Source organism: Mustela nivalis (genome assembly GCF_964662115.1).
Source record: "Mustela nivalis genome assembly, chromosome: 5".
Classification (NCBI taxonomy): Eukaryota; Metazoa; Chordata; class Mammalia; order Carnivora; family Mustelidae; genus Mustela; species Mustela nivalis.
This window is the reverse complement of record NC_139024.1, coordinates 83,276,165-83,293,155: the sequence shown is the minus strand read 5'-3', so window position 1 is coordinate 83,293,155 and position 16,991 is coordinate 83,276,165. Positions and strand designations below refer to the sequence as shown.

The following is a 16,991-nucleotide window of genomic DNA, read 5'->3' as shown; positions in this document are numbered from 1 at the left end:
ATCTTCTCTTGGTACTTTTCCCCCTAAATGTTACATTGCTAAGATTCATTCATATTGTTGTGCATTGCTATGGTCATTCATGTTGATGACCACTTAACACACCATTGTATGAATACAGAGCAGTTATATTCATCCTCAAACCATTCTCTATTGGAGTACCTCTTACATGCTTATAGATGTTTTTCTTTCGTGATTATAACTGGTCTAACTCTATCACATCCATTTGCTAGTAGTTTTGTGGGATTTGAGCAATTTTTCTACATCCTTTTTAATGGCTCCATAAGATCCCACCTCTTTCTGCAAGACTTGCAATCATGCTTTGCAAATGATTTGTCTCATATTGTCAGTTATTTCCATTGGGCTACCAGAGAAAAGTGGACCAATAAAGACTTTGATTTGATGATAGGCTTAGCACACAGAGCCCTTAGTTTCATTCAAGAGGAATGTTGGGGAGATGGGAGAGAGGTGAAGGATGTTAGATCACTGCTGAATATTTCCTGGTTTGGTTCACTTTTGCTTCCCTGGGCAACCTGGCAAATCTGAGAATTGGTATTAAGAGCCCCGGTATAACTGGAATCCCCCATACCCAGGTAATTCTTTAACACTCCTCCCACAAGAGGCAGAATCTAATTCCCCTTCTTTCTTTTTCTTTAATTGTTCATTTTTTTTAAAGTTCCATGAATCTTTTTTTTATTATTATGTCATGTTAGTCACCATACAGTACATCATTAGTTTTTGATGTGTGTTTCATGATTCATTGTTTGTGTATAAACCCAGTGCTCCATGCAATATGTGCCCTCCTTAATACCCATCACCAGGCTAACACATCCCCCATCCCCTCCCCTCTAAAAACCTTCAATTTGGGGCACTTGGGTGGCTCAGTCGTTAAGCGTCTGCCTTTGGCTCAGGTCATGATCCTGGGGTCCTGGGATCGAGCCCCATATCGGGCTCCCTGCTCAGTGGGAAGCCTGATTCACCCTCTCCCACTCCCACCGCTTGTGTTCCCTCTCTCACTGTCTCTCTCTGTGTCAAATAAATAAATAAAACCTTTTTAAAAATATAAATAAATAAATAAAACCTTCAATTTGTTTCCCAGAGTCCGTAGTGTCTCATGGTTCATTTCCTCCTCTGGTTTCCCCCCTTCATTTTTCCCATCCTTCTCCTCCATGCTATTCCTCATGTTCCACAGATAAGTGAAACCATATAATAACTGACTTTCTCTGCTTGACTTATTTCACTTAGTATAATCTCCTCCAGTTCCGTCCATGTCAGTGCAAAAGTTGGATATTCATCCTTTCTGATGGCTGAGTGATAGTCCATCCTCTTTATCTGTTCATCTGTTGAAGGGCATCTTGGCTCTTTCCACAGTTTGGCTATTGTGGACGTTGCTGCTATGAACATTGGGATACAAATGGCCCTTCTTTTGTATCTACATCTGTATCTTCTTTTCACTACATCTGTATCTTTGGAGTAAATGAGTACAATTGCTGGGTCATAGGGTAGCTCTATTTTTAACTTTTTGAGGAACCTCTACACTGTTTTCCCGAGTGGCTACACTACTTGCATTCCCACCAACAGTGTAAGAGGGTTCCCCTTTTTCCACATCCTCGCCAACATTTGTTGTTTCCTGCCTTGTCAATTTTTGCCATTCTGAATGGTGTAAGGTGGTATCTCAATGTGGTTTTCATTCCCCTTCTTTTGAATACAGGCCAGCCTTGGTGACTCCAAAAAATAAAGTACAGTAGAAGCTATGCTTTGGGATTTAAAAGGCTCAGTTAAGAAAAGGTGATATAGGGACACCTGGGTGGCTCAGTTGGTTAAGCATCTGCCTTGGGCTTAGGTCATGATCCTAGAGCCCTGGGATCGAGTCCTCCATGGTCCTCCTTGCTCAAAGAAGAGCCTGCTTCTCCCTCTCCCTCTAGTGTTCCCCCTGCTGTGGTCTCTTTCTTTCTTTCTCTATCTCTCTCTCTGATAAATAAATAAAATCTTAAAAAAAAAAAAATAAGTCTACATGAGCCCACATGGAGAGACCCCATGGAGGGGAACCCAGTCCCCCAACTGGCAGCCCACAGCAATTACCAGACATGTGAGTGAATGAGTCTTCAGAAGAGGCCCCCTCAAGTTTGCTAGTGGTGTTAAGTCATCCTGGATGTCCCCTGTCCAAATTCCTCATCACACACACTGTTAAGCTAACCCCACATTGTGTCCAAAGTTCATCCACAGAAATCATGTGCATAATAAGTGGTTGTCTTGGGCTATTAAGTGTTAGGGTTTTTATGCAAAGATTTTTTATGCAAACTAGTAAAGGTTAGGTTAGGTTTTTTTATGCAAACTAGTAAAATTAGTTTTAAAAAAAAAAGTAACAAACATACCAATTTAAAGAAGCTGGGGATGCCTGGCTGGCTCAGTTGGAAGAGCATATGACTGTTGATCTCTGGGTTGTGAGTTCAAGCCCCACGTTGGGTGCTGAGATTACTAAAAAAAAAAAAAAAAAGTAATAATAATAATGAGGTTTTTTTTTTAAGATGTGGAAGTTGAGGCCTGGAGAGAATAAACTGTAAATGTAAAAGTCAAGATTTGAACTTTGACCATTTGACTTGAAAATTTGCTATTCTTAACCTTGATGTCTCCCAATTTACAAATTGTAAATCTGTTTCTTCCCTTGTATTTTCAGGATACCCTTGATAGCTCAGAATGTGACTAATTAACTTGCTCCCCCAATCCCGTGAACCTGGGAGGGCAGTGCTCCCCCGGAAATGTACTTGCTGATACCCTACATAAAGACCACTCAGAAAAAACTAGACTGATCCACAGGTTGTCCAATAAGACTCTCTCAAATTAAATAAAAGTTTAAAAGTTTAGTTCAGGGACGCCTGGGTGGCTCAGCTGGTTAAGCGGCTGCCTTCAGCTTAGGTCATGATCCTGGGGTCCTGGGATGGAGTCCTGCATCAGGCTCCTTGCTTAGCGGGAAGCCTGTTTCTCCCTCTGCCTGTTCTGCCTGCTATTCCTCCTGCTTGTGCGCGCGCGCTCTCTCTCTCTCTGTTAAATAAATAAATAAAATCTTTAAAAAAAAAGTTTAGTTCAGGGACTAAAAAATGAAGAATATTTTTAAACATTATAAATGTTAATCAGTTAAAAAGGATAATGTTAAAATGAAGTGGAAGGATAAAAGTAATCTCTTTTACGATATTTTGTCATCTTAATAATGTTTTATTTTTCTAGTGTATAAGTTCATGTAAAAATCAATGTGGAGATATCTTTCATTTAAAAGCATTTAAAATGTCAATATTCCAGGTGCCTAAGTTGGCTCAGTCAGTAGAGCATATGACCCTTGATCTCAGGGTCATGAATTCAAGCCCCACTGGGTGTGGAGCCTACTTTAAAAAAAAAAAAAAAAATGTAGGGGTGTGTGTGTGTGTGGCTCAGTCAGTGACTCGATTTCAGCTCAAGTCATGATATCAGGGTCATGAGATCAAACTCTGTGTCAGGCACCACACTCTGTGGGGAGTCGGCTGGAGATCTTTCATTCTCCTTCTACCCCTCCACCCACCCTGCTTGTTCTCTCTTTCTCTTCTCTCTCTCTCTCTCAAATAAATAAATAAATCTGTTTTTTAAAATGTCACTATTCAAAGATGGAATTAGAATCACTTATAGTGGTGTACTTAGTTGAAATAATGTATTTTTTCAGAACATTTCACAAATAACAAAGACTTACGTGATCATCAACTACTTTTCTTTTTTTTAAGATTTTATTTGAGAGAGAGAGAGAGAGCACGTGCCGGAGCAGGGGAGAAGGATAGAGGCAGCAGACTCAACAGAACAAAAGACACCTTTATCCTTCTCAATACTTAGGAAGTACCAAGGGAGGGTTTGGGGATGAAGACCAAATATATATTTCTTTTTTTTTTTAAGATTTTTTATTTATTTATTGACAGAGAGAGATCACAAGTAGGCAGAGAGGCAGGCAGAGAGAGAGAGAGAGAGGAGGAAGACGGCTCCCTGCTGAGCAGAGAGCCCGATGCGGGACTTGATACCAGGACCCTGAGATCTTGACCTGAGCAATATGTATTTCTTATAATAAATCACAATATCATACTTAGCTGTTATCTCTTCAAATATGCTACCCTGTTCTTCTCTTTTCCCTTCCTTTTCCTCCTTCCTTCTCTTCTTCTTCCTCCTCTTTTTCTTTTCCTTCTCCCTCCCCCTCTCCTCCCCCTCCTTCTTCTTCTGCTTCTACTTCCTCTTCTCCCCTTCCTCCTCCTCCTTCTTCTCTTTTTCTCTCTCCCTTATTCTCTCTCCCTCTCTCTCTCTCTCTCTCTCTCATCAGACCATCTTATTATATTCTTCCTATCTCTTAACTTCTCATACATATTTTCCTCCTTTTTGTCGTTCTGTACTACAGTCTGGATAATGTCTCCTGACCTATCTTCTGGTTAATTATCACTTCATCTGTGTCTAATTTGCTATCAAATATGCCCACCAAAATTTTAATTTCATGTCTTAAGTTTTTCATCTCTTAAGAATTCTATCTGGTTCTCTTTCAAATCTGCTAGGTTATTTTCTATGATTTTCTGTCTCCACATATATTTTCAGTATTACCTTTTATTTATATAAATGTGATCAAAGGGAATGCTAATACAAGCTACAACATAGAGGAACCTTAAAAAAAAAAAAAAAAACTATGCTAAGTAGGGGTGCCTGGATAGCTCAGATGGTTAAGCATCTGCCTTTGGCTTGGGTCATAATCCCAGTGTCCTGGGACTGAGCCCCACATCAGGATCCCTGCTAGGTGGGGAGACTGCTTCTCCCTCTCCCTCTACTGCTCCCCCACTTGTGCTCTCTCATTCTATTTGTCAAATAAATAAATAAAATCTCTCTTTTTTTTAATATAAAGTTTCTGACCTAAGGCAAGCTTTTTTTTTTTTTTTGTAAGATTTTATTTATTTATTTGACAGACAGAGATCACAAGTAGGCAGAGAGAGGGGCAGGGGGAACCAGGCTCCCTGAGGAGCAGAGAGCCCGATGCAGGGCTCAATCCCAGGACCCTGAGATCAGATCTGAGCCAAAGGCAGAGGCTTTAACCCACTGAGCCACCCAGGCGCCCCAATAAAATCTCTTTTAAAAAATCTTTTTTTTTTTTTTTAAGATTTTGTTTATTTATTTAACAGAGAGAGACATAGCGAAAGAGGGAACACAAGCCCGGGGAGTGGGAGGGGAGAAGCAAGCTTCCCATTGAGAGGACCAGCACAAAGATGCAGATCTCCAGAGACGATTTGGATTTGCGTTTGCTTCTGCCAGGAAGTTAGAGATAATGCCAGTTCAGACCTAATTTAAACTAGATTTGTAACTTAAAGAGGTTTTTTTTTTTTTTTTTCAGATTTTAATTTACTTATTTATTTGAGAGGGGGAGGGAAAGGGAGAGGAACCAGCAGACTTGGCACTGTGCGTGGAGTCCCACGTGGGGCTGGATCCCATGACCCTGAGCAGAAACCAAGAGCCAGACCCTTAACCTCGGAGCCACCCAGATGCCCTTTATAACCTTTTTTGAATACTTCATATAATTTGGGCTACAAAGGGACAAAAAGTCTAGCTACGGTTTCAATGTCTTGAGGAGAGTTTCTCCCCTTAAGTTCAGTGTTGTCCTAAGTTCTCTTTTTTGGAGTCTCTTGAGAGAAAGCTGTGGGTCAGGTTTACTTCTGATTCACCTTTCACCACAGTCCTTTGGGGAGCCATGATTAATACAAGGAAGCTTTCTCGTGACTCCACACCTCGGCGGGCCCTGAGCTTTGATTTCATTCATGCTACGCCTGCAAAGCTTGCTCAGATTTGTACATGTCCTCAGAGCAAACTTGACTCTCACGTTTGCTTACCTCTCCCCGTCTCCTCGAGATTGGCTTCCTACCTCCTCCTTCGCCAGCTCTTCTGTGCTTTTAAGAATATTTTAGGGGTGCCTGAGTGGCTCAGTGGGTTAAAGCCTCTGCCTTTGGCTCAGGGCATGATCCCAGGGTCCTGGGATCCAGCCCCACATCCGGCTCTCTGCTCAGCAGGGAGCCTGCTTCCCTTCCTCTCTCTGCCTGCCTCTCTGCCTACTTGTGATCTCTGTCAAATAAATAAATAAAATCTTTAAAAGAATATTTTAAAACTATTTTATCCAGCATTTTTAGTTGTTTTAAGCAGCAGGTTGGTCCTGATAACCCAATCAGAAATCTCTCTATTTTCAATGATTTCTACTCTATTTTTTTCTCCTATTTTTTTGTTGTTCCTAATGTTGTGTTGTTTTTTTTCCCCTTAAGTCTTTTAGCTGAACACACAGCTCATTATTGCTTTTTCTTTTCTATTATTAGGCTACTCCATCCTCGAGGTGTAAATTTCCCTTCAAGTATACCTTTCTTTGTATTCTTTAAGTTTTGATATGGAGTGCAGGAGTGATTGCTGAAATCCGGCTGATGCCCACCTGTTTTCATCAACTCCTCACACAGGCAGGGCTATTGTACTGCTGATTTTTCTCTTGAGACACCTGCACTCAAGGTCTGGCAAGTGCAGCCAATTTTCCCCCTCAGGGGGCAGCACCAGTTGCCTAAGGAATGCCAGGAAAGATCAGAGCATAATTTTTTTTTAAAGATTTTATTTATTTGACAGAGAGAGATCACAAGGAGGCAGAGAGGTAGGCAGAGAGAGAGAGAGGAGGAAGCAGGCTCCCTGACGAGCAGAGAGCCTGACGAGGGACTCGATCCCAGGACCCTGAGATCATGACCTGAGTCGAAGGCAGAGGCTTAACCCACTGAGCCACCCAGGCACCCCAGAGCATAATTTAAACCACTTTTTCTACTCTGGGTTTTCCAAGCCTGGCTATCTATGCAAATCACTAGGAAGTTTTGAAAAATACTGATTTCTAGGTTGAACTCAGAGAATGTTCTCATTGATCTGGGGTGGAGCCTGGGCGTGGGTACTTGATGTGATTCTAACGAGAAGCCCAGGTTGGGAACCACTTCTCTCATTTATCCACTCCTTGCCCCTAGCCCCAGACTGCATCCTCCCTCCTCCCCACTCACAGTCCCAAGCGATTTTAGAATCTGATGTCTTCCCAAAGCTGTTATTTCCTGGTTTCTGTCTCTCTCTCTCTCTCTCTATGGGATTTCCAGGGTGAATTTTGGGGCAGGAGGCAGAAACCCTGATCACTTACCACATCGGCAGGAACCGGAACTGTCCTGCATCCTGTTTGTCTTCACAGGAGGTCTCAGCATGAAACAGCAGCACTGGTTTGGGATGACTGCCAAGATGGGCACCGTGTTATCGGGGGTCTTTACCATCGTGGCCACTGACATGTACCTCATCTTCGAACAGAAGTACATAAAGAGTGAAGATTGCATTGAACATCAGGCACAGACCAACGGTGCAGGCTACCTGGTAGAGCACTTCTTTCTCTGCTGGACCTCCAATGTTGTCTTCTTCCTGTCTTTCATGACCATCATCATCAGCTGCTTCCTCCTATACTCGGTCTATGCCCAAATATACCGGGGCTTAGTGACCTATATAATCTGGATCATTTTCTATGAAACTGTAAACATTGTAGTTCAAATCTTTACCAACAATGTCTCCGTCATTGAAGAGGTCAGGGTCGTGCGCTGGTTTGGCTTGCTGTCCCGTATATTCATGCACTGTTTCTGGATATTCTATGTCATCTCCTATGCCCACATTATCTATAAAGGTCAAAGCCAGGGCAACATAATCTCCTACAACAGACGTATTTCTTCAGGCAATGGAGAGTTCCTACGACGGAAATCAAAGATCATCGACTTTACCCACCACTATAGTGGATAATGTTTGCTCTTGTCTCTCCCCGACCCTTCCCCCCCGCCGCAGGCAGGAATCCCAGGTTCTGAGGGTAGTTCTAGCTCCCTCTCTTTCACTTTTGCTGATCTGTTCTGCTCCTACTGCCGCCTTTTGGTGGGGAACGTGGAGAGAAATGTCATTATAATCAGAAATGGGACCACCGGCTCATTGAGGGTGTTTAATAAAGGACATTGTTTTATATCAGCTCCTTGAGTTCCTCCGTCCTTTTCCAGTCTGCACCACCTCAGACTTCAAAATAAAGACAGCAAGGGAATGAAATGAAGCTGACTTGCAGGCTGGCAATCCTTTCACCTTGGCATGTGTCTTCCTCCGCCTTCAACCCCCAGCTCTCTACTTCAGCTCTGGGGCAGGCAATCTGTAGCTGTATCTCAGGCAGCTGGGACACAAGGGATACCGGTGGTGGCTTGGGATAGCTTTGTGCCAGTGTCTTTCCTGCTATGCCCTCTATGCTATATTCCAGATAAGTAAAAGCATAAAAAATGGTGAAAATCATTCTTCATTTTCTGTCCTAAGTCCCTCTGGTCCCAGATTTGTCAAAGAGCGTGATATGCACTCGGTTCACCAAAAGGTATTTGTGTGTGTGTTTTTTTTTTTAAGATTTTATTTATTTTATTTGACAGAGAGAGAGATCACAAGTAGGCAGAGAGGCAGGCAGAGACAGAGGGGGAAGCAGGCTCCCTGCTGAGCAGAGAGCCTGATGCGGAGCTCGATCCCAGGACACTGAGATCATGACCCGAGCCAAAGGCAGGGGCTTAATCCACTGAGCCACCCAGGTGCCCCAAGGTATTTGTTTAAACTGTCCTATGTCTGTCACAGTGCAGGCCTTGGTGGTAGGATACAAAAAAGGACAAGGTACAAGGCCCAACCTTGAGGATTTCGCAGTTTAGTGTAAGAAACAAAATCACCGTTGATGACTTAACAAGCCAGTCATGCAGGAGAGCACAAGATGACACTTAACCATAGATCAAAAAAGGTCACTTTGCATTCTGTTTCAGAAACTGTCGGAAGCAGTTTAAGCCAGGATGGAAGACAAATTGAGCAAATCTCTACTTCAAACATGAGGCATTTTTAAGAAGATTTTCTCCACTTATTTGAGAGAGAGCAAGAGAGAGCACCAGAGAGAGAGAAAGCAAGCGCAAGGAGAGAGGGGCAGAGGGAGAGGGAGAAGCAGGATCCCCACTGAGCATGCTTCCCGATGTGGAGCTCAATCCCAGGACTCTGAGACCATGACCCAAGCCGAAGGCAGAGGCTCAATGGACCAAGCCACCTGGCACCCCATTAGGCATTATGTTAAGTATTTGTTTAATAGCTTTCTTTAGGTATAATTAACATATAATAAACTGAAATCAAGACCTGAGCTGAGATCAAGACACTTAACTGACTAAGCCACTTAGGCACTCCTAAAGATTTTATTTTTTAAGTAATTTCTGCACCGAACATGGGGCTCAAACCCACAACACCAAGATCAAGATTTGCACTGACTTAGCCAGCCAGGTGCCCTGAGAAGACATTACTGTCTTGTTCCTGATTTTAGAGGGAAAGCACTCAGTCTTTCTCCATTAATTATGGTGTTAGCTGTAGATTTTTCATAGTAGCTGTCCCATATCAAGTTGAAAAAGTTCCCTACTATTACTAGTTTGCTAAAGGATTTTAAAAATCGGGAACAAATGTTTTGTATTGTCATTTTTTTTCCATGTGACATGATCATATGGTCTTTATTTTTGAGATGGTTCATATGGTAAATTACTTTGATAGATTTTCAAACATTAAACTAAACATGAAGAGGTGCCTGGGTGGCTCGCTTAGTTAAGTGTCTGCCTTCGGCTCAGGTCATGATCCTGGGGTCATGGAATCAAGTCCTGCATCAGGCTCCCTGCTCAACAGGGAGTCTGCTTTCTCCCTCTCCCTGCTGCTCCCCCAGCTTGTGCTCTCTCTCTCTCGCTCTCTGTCAAATAAATAAATAAAATCTTTTTAAAAAACAAGCTTTAGGGGGTGCCTGGGTGGCTCAGTTGGTTAAGCATCTGCCCTCAGCCCAGGTTATCTCAGGGTCCTGGGATCGAGCCCTGCATCGGGCTCTCTGCTCACCAGGGAGCCTGCTTCCCCCCTCTCTCTACCTGCCTCTCTGCCTACTTGTGATCTCTCTGTCTGTCTGTCTGTCAAATAAATAAATAAATAAATTCTTTTTTAAAAAATTAAAAAATAAAAATAAACCAAACATGAATATACCTGGAATTGAATAAACTCTACTTGGTCATGGTGTATACTCTTTTCAATATATTGTGGAATTAGATTTTTTTCAACTTTGTTTAGAAGTTTTGAATCTATGTTCATAGGAGATATTAGTCTGTAGTTTTTTTATAATGTGTTCATCAGATTCTGGTATCAGAGTAATGCTTGCTTCATAGAAAGGAGTATTTCTTCCTTTTCAATTTTCTTTAAGAGTTTATGTACAGTTAATTGGTATTTATTTCTTCTTTCTTTGTGGGAAGTATTAAACTACAAATCCAATTAAAAAACAGATATAAGGGCTGCCTGGGTGGCTCAGTGGGTTAAGCCTCTGCCTTCAGCTCAGGTCATGATCTCAGGGTCCTGGGATTGAGTCCCACATCGGGCTCTCTGCTAGGCAGGGAGCCTGCTTCCTCCTCTCTCTCTGTACTTGTGATCTCTCTCTGTCAAATAAATAAAAAATCTTTAAGGGGCGCCTGGGTGGCGCAGTGGGTTAAGCTTCTGCCTTCGCCTCAGGTCATGATCCCAGGGTCTGGGATCAAGACCCACATCCGGCTCTCCGCTCAGCAGGGAGCCTGCTTCCTCCTCTCTGCCTACTTGTGATCACTCTTTCTGTCCAGTAAATAAATAAATAAATCTTTAAAAAAAAATCTTAAAAAAAAAAACATATAAGATTACTGGGGTTATCTATCTCTTCTTGAGTAAGCTTTAGTAGTTTGTATCTTTTATATATATATATATTTTTAAAGTTTATTTGAAAGAGAGAGAGAAAGAAAGCACGAGTGAGGGAAGGGGCAGAGGGAGACACAGACTCCACGCTGAGCAGGGAGCACAACATGGGACTCCATCCCAGGACCCTGGGATCACGACCTGAGCCAAAGGCAGACGCTTAACTGACTGAATCACCCAGGTGACCCTAGTTTGTGTCTTTTAATTTGCCCGTTTTATCTAAGTTGTCAAGTTTATTACCATAAAGCTATTCATAAGACTCCCTTATTATCCCTTTTTAAAAAGATTCTATTTATTTATTTAACAGAAAGAGAGAGAGATCACAAGTAGGCAGAGAGAGAGGGGGAAGCAGACTCCCCCTGAGCAGACGGTTCAATGCAGGGCTCTCTCCCAGGACCCTGAGATCATGACCTGAGCCAAAGGCAGAGGCTTAACCCACTGAGTCACCCAGGCAACCCCCTTATTATCCTTTTAACATCTGTAGAATGTGCAATGAAGTCACTGCTCTCATTCCTGATATTAAAATTTTTTTCTCTTTTTCTCTTTCTGATCAGCCAGACTAGAGGCTTTAAGTTTTTAATGACACCAGCTTTTGGTTTCATTGATTTTATCTCTTCCTTATGTCTTCTGTCTCATTGATTTTCACTGTGATCTTTATTCTTTTCCTTCTTCTACTTACTTTGAATTTAATTTGTTCTTCTTTTCGTATTTTTCTTGAAGTGGAAACTGAGGTCATTAATTGAAGACCTGACTTATTTTCTAATATAGGCTCTTAGTACTATAAAATTTCCCACAAGTGCTACCTTAATGGCTTCACGAAAATTTTGATATGTTATATTTCATTTTTTTTTTTAAAGATTTTATTTATTTATTTATTTGACAGACAGAGATCACAAGTAGGTAGAGAGGCAGGAAGAGAGAGAGAGAGGAGGAAGCAGGCTTTCTGCGGAGCAGACAGCCCGATGTGGGGCTCGATCCCAGGACACTGGGATTCTGACCTGAGCCGAAGGCAGAGGCTTTAACCCACTGAGCCACACAGGCGCCCCTGTTATATTTCATTTTTAGTCAGTTAAAAATACTTTCTAATTTCCTTTGGATTTTTTCTTTGATCTATGGGTTATTTGCAAATGTGCTACTTTGTTTCAATATTTGAGAATTTTCCAGAAAGTTTTCTGTTAATTATTTGTAACTTAATTTCAATTCAATTCAATGGTTTGAATAATTTTAAATTTACTGAAAACAGTTTTATGGCCCAGAGTATGTTCTATCTTGATAAATATTCCATGCACTCCTGGAAAGAACATTTCTTCTGCTGTTGTCGGGTGCAGTGTTCTCCAAATGTCAATTAGATCAAGTTGGTTGGTGGTATCATTCAGTCTTTTAATATCTTTTCTAATTTTCTGTCTGCTTGCTCTATTAATTACTGAGAGACATGTATTGAAATCTCTGATTATAATCATGCATTTGTCTATATCTCTTTATAACTCTATCAGTTTTTGCTTCATATATTTTGAAGCTCTATTAGTGGGTATATAAATGTTTAGAACTGTTATATCCTTTGGATGAATTGACCCCTTTATCATTATGAAATGACCTTCTTTTTTGCTGAGATTATTCTTTGTCCTGAAATTTTCTTTATTTGATATTAAAGCAACCACTCCAGTATTCTTTTGATTTGTGTTGCTATAGTATATCTTTTCCCATCTTTTTTCAGCCAATTTCTGTCTTTATATATAAAGTATGGTTACTATAGGCAGTATGTAGCTGGGTCTTCCTTTTTTTTTTTTTTTTTTTAAGTAAACTCTACCTGTTGGGGCACTTGGGTGGCTCAGTCCTTACGTGTCTGCCTTCCGCTCAGGTCCAGGAATCCAGCCCCACATGGCGCTCCCAGCTTGGTGGGAAGCCTGCTTCTCCCTCTCCCACTCCCCCTGCTTGCGTTTCTTCTCTACTGTCTCTCTCTCTTTCAATTAAATAAATGAATGGAAAAGGAAAAAAAGTAAACCCTACCTGCAACAGCCCTGCAATCAAGAGTTGCATACTCACTTGGTAGGAAATGTGTAATCCAATGAAGATACAGGCTAAACTGTAGGCCAGCTAGTTTTCAGGAGAGAAGTGGAGAAAGAAATAGCTAGGAGAAGCTCTCTTCCTGGGGTCAGAAAAAAATACCAAACACTGACTTTCTGAAACTGTTCCTTAGAAGGAGCTTGAATTTGATTGAATTAGTCTGTAGAGCAACTTATGCCCTAGGGCATTACTGAAAATAATAGAGCAATCAGCCAGCAATTATTAAACCTGAGCAACTTAGGTATAATTAGGAAAGTGGGAAGAGAGCTTTTCCAAAATTCCAAAACCGCTGTCAACCTAGAGTGGCTCTGGCCACACCCTAAGCTGCCCCTCCCTGATAAACAACATCAGAAGCTTCACACCATGGGACTGGCTGGCTCAGTCAGTAGAGCACGCAACTCTTGATCTCGGTACTGTAAGTTTGAGCCCTACGTTGGGTGTGGAGAGAACTTAAAAGAAAAAAAAAAAAAGCTTCACCCTTTGGGGTGTTGAGGTACAAGGGAGAAGAATATAATTTACCAAAATAATCCAGCAAGTCACTAAACAAGGAGTAAATAACAAGCCTAGTGGAGTGGTGGGGGTGTCCCCTTAGCCAGAGTTGCCACAATAGTGGGGAATGAGGTAGAAGGACATTGAGGGCACCTGGGTGGCTCAGTTGGTTAAGCACCCTGCTGTTGGGTTTGGCTCAGGTCCTGATCTCAGGGGTCACGGATGGAGCCCTGCATCTGGCTCCATGCTCAATGGGGAGTCTGACTGAAGAGTCTTTCCCTCTGCCCCTCCCTCTACTTATGCATCCTCTCTCTCTCTCTCTCAAATAAATATATGCTTCAAAAAATTATTTGGGACGGGACGCCTGGGTGGCTCAGTTGGTTAAGCAGCTGCCTTCGGCTCAGGTCATGATCCCAGCGTCCTGGGATCGAGTCCCACATCCGGCTCCTAGCTCAGCGGAGAGCCTGCTTCTCCCTCTGCCTCTGCCTGCCATTCTGTCTGCCATTCTGTCTGCCTGTGCTCGCTCTCTCCCCCCCACCTCTGATAAATTAAAAAAAAAAAAAAAAAAAAAAGTTTTGAAAAAAAAATTATTTGGGATGAACTTGAAAAACATTATGCTAAATGAAAGAAGCTGGGCACAAAACGATAAATACTATATGATTGCCCCTGCATCTTGTGAGGGACCGAGAGTAGTGAAATTCACAGAAGGTAGAATGATGGTGAACAAGGGCTGGGGGGAGGGGCACAGAGAGTCAGCATTTGATAGGTACAGGATCTTTTCTTGGGGAGTATATAAAAAACTCTGGAGATGGATGGTGAGGATGGTTGCCCAACAGTGTGAAGGTACTTAAAGCCACTGAACTGTACATTTGAGACGGCTAAAATGGTAAAAATTTATGTTATGCATATTTTATCACAGTGAAACAATTGCTACCACCAAAAAAAAAAAAAAAAATGCAGGGATGATTCCAGGCCCCTGAGGAACCATGCTAGTTTCCTGACATCAGAGAGACAAATATCCCAGAGAAGAGCCCAGAACTGACTCCCTTCCACTGACTCCCCAGCCATGAGTCCCATGGTGTGAAGCTTCTGATGTTGTTTATCAGCTCCTCATCGTTCCAGATGTAGGAGCTTTCTAATTCCCACCAGCCTGGCACCTACAGGAACACCCTTTTTGCCACTTTAAAGCACAGCTGCCTTTCAAACAGAGCTGGGAACTACCTAAGGAGTGTCCTGGGCCAATGAGGCCTTCACTTGACAGTGACGTGATCACCTATAGCTCGTTAGGTCCAAGCTGGGAGCCAGATGCCCTGTCCCTGGACCATGGGCCCATTGTCTGTCCACATGCCAATCTACTCTAAACTCTCCCATTTACATCAGTGGCTCGAGGAATTTATCGAGGGCTAATTCTACCATCTTGTAATGGACCTCCATTATTTTTACCCCCCTGCAGCATACGCCGTGATAAAACACGTCTAAAATGAAAGACAGAACATTCTGCCTCGTGGTGGGCATCTTCTCTGCCCTGAACACCATCCAGTTCCTCATCTTTGACCTGAACCACATTACCACCATCGGCTTTGAGGACAAAGTCAGCATCTACAAGGAAACAAAATCTGAGGTTGTGTCTTGGATGCTGACCCACAAGAAAAGCATCAGCTTTGTCTTAGGCACCCTCACCATCACCTTCAGCCTGCTGCTCATCTACTGTACCCACTGGAACAAGTACTTGGGGCTGCTGTGCTACACCACGTGGATCATTGCCTATGAGCTCATCAGCTTCTCCATGGTCATACTAATCCATGGCGTCATCGAAGAGCAGTTCAAGGAGCTGAGTTACCTGTACTGGATCTTCCAAATCTCCCGTATGCTCCTGCACTTCTTCTGTCTGCCTTTCCTCATTAGGCATGCCTACGTCCTTTACAAGGACCCCAAGATTTTAAGCAAAATAGCTCGCCGCAGGCATTCCTCCGTCAGTACGATGGATTCGTGGTCCCCTGTTGGGATGGGAACGCTGTACCGAAAGCTGAACTGAACCCTGCCAAGAAGAAGAGGAAGAAAGGGATGGCGCTCTTCAGCCATAGCTCCCTTCTCCCTAACCTGCCTTCTGTTGATTCCGCTCAACTTCTCAGCGTTCCTGAGTTCTAGGCGCTGAAGAGTATTCTTGGGGGAGGGTGGGTTGCATAGACCAATTACTGTGCACGTGTGTGTGACCTGTTTTAAACCTGTGTGTGACCTGTTTTCGCCTTTTACTAAACACCACCTCTGTTCTTGCTTAACCATCTCATGGGCATATGCTGTCACTTCTCATGATCCCCTTCTCTCTGCACATCCTTAGTTTCTTATTTTTCTCCCATTGGTGGGATTGTCCCACCAATGCCTGGTTCTGCTGACCCCTTGTGGGGCAGTACCTGTCCTATAGAACTTTCTGTGCTGATGGAAATGTTCTATATCTGTGCTGTCCATTAGTCACCTATGGCTTCTGAGCACTTGGAAGGTCACGATTACAACCCAGGGATCAATTTAAAAATTTTTTTCCATTTTGAGTAATTTCAACTTCCATGTCAATAGGCACATATGGCTGGCTCATGGCTACCATCATGGAGAGCGCAGTAACCTGGAGCCTCATTTTGCTCCTGCATATACTTGTACAAGGAATCCCTTTCCAGCTTCATGTATCACTCTGCTCCTCTCATACTCTTCCAATAGGTATGGTCATATTGGTCCATAAAATGGCAAGAAGAATCCACATTTAAGGAAGCTCCAGGATTTTTTCCATTTAAGGACTATTGATGTTTTGGATGGGGTAATTCTGCCCTGTAGTGGGCTATTCCCTGGATTAGAGCATGTTTAACAGCATCTGCGACCTCTACCCACTGGACACCAGTAGCATCCCCTCACCCTTGTGACAACCCAGAATATCTCCAGACGTTGCCAAATGTTCCCTCAGAAGGCAAAATTGCTCCCAGTTGAGAACCACTTTTTTTTTTAAAGTTTATTTTTTGGTAATCTCTATACTGAATGTGGGGCTGGAACCCATGATCCCGAGATTAAGAGTTGCATGTTCTTCCAACTGAGCCAGCCAGGTGCCCCAAGAACCACTACGTTAGAGCAATACACTCTCAGCATTGAGAGCTGGTATGCCGCTACTGTTAACAAAAGGAAAGCATCTTTTACTGAGAGTTCTTTTCGTTCTCTACCTGGTATCGTTTTAATTCTAATGCTCCCATTTTATGGTTTGGTGGAACTGAGACTCAGGGCACTTAAGCGATGTGATCGAGGTCACACACTAGCAAGATCAGCATTTGAATCTTGATCATCTGACTGTATACACAATATCCTACTTGGTCCCGTGAGAAGCACTCTTATCTTGACCAAGATTTAAAAAGAGAGAGAGAGACTTCCTTTTAGGATATTTCCTTTTCATTCAAAAAATGTTGGAAGTGAAGTCAAGGGACACATTTATTTTAAACACACTCCTCCAAACCACGAGCATAATGACAGTAAGTGCCTGGTGCTATTCTAACTCACTCAACTCTTCGCACCACCCTGTAGGTCCCAGATTTAGATCCAGGACAGTTCCTAAAGTGACCACCAGATGGCAGTCATCAATAAACTTTTGCTTAACG

General features: G+C 42.6%; 2 protein-coding genes across 3 annotated transcripts in view; both read left to right on the top strand.

The window, feature by feature from the left end:
- The window catches only part of TMEM217 (transmembrane protein 217), a 31,127-nt gene extending 23,115 nt beyond the window's left edge, over positions 1-8,012 (top strand). The window contains exon 2 of the mRNA XM_082732294.1: positions 7,232-8,012. Within this exon, the coding sequence (XP_082588420.1) occupies positions 7,243-7,821 (579 nt within the window). The 5' untranslated portion in view covers positions 7,232-7,242 and the 3' untranslated portion in view covers positions 7,822-8,012. The remainder of the gene's footprint in view (positions 1-7,231) is intronic.
- TMEM217B (transmembrane protein 217B) overlaps positions 1-15,641 on the top strand; it is a 38,766-nt gene extending 23,125 nt beyond the window's left edge. For both annotated transcript variants that reach the window (XM_082732296.1, XM_082732297.1), the window contains exon 2: positions 14,816-15,641. In XM_082732296.1, coding sequence (XP_082588422.1) covers positions 14,843-15,397 — 555 coding nt within the window. In that variant the 5' untranslated portion in view covers positions 14,816-14,842 and the 3' untranslated portion in view covers positions 15,398-15,641. The remainder of the gene's footprint in view (positions 1-14,815) is intronic.
- Positions 15,642-16,991: the final 1,350 nt, after the last annotated feature.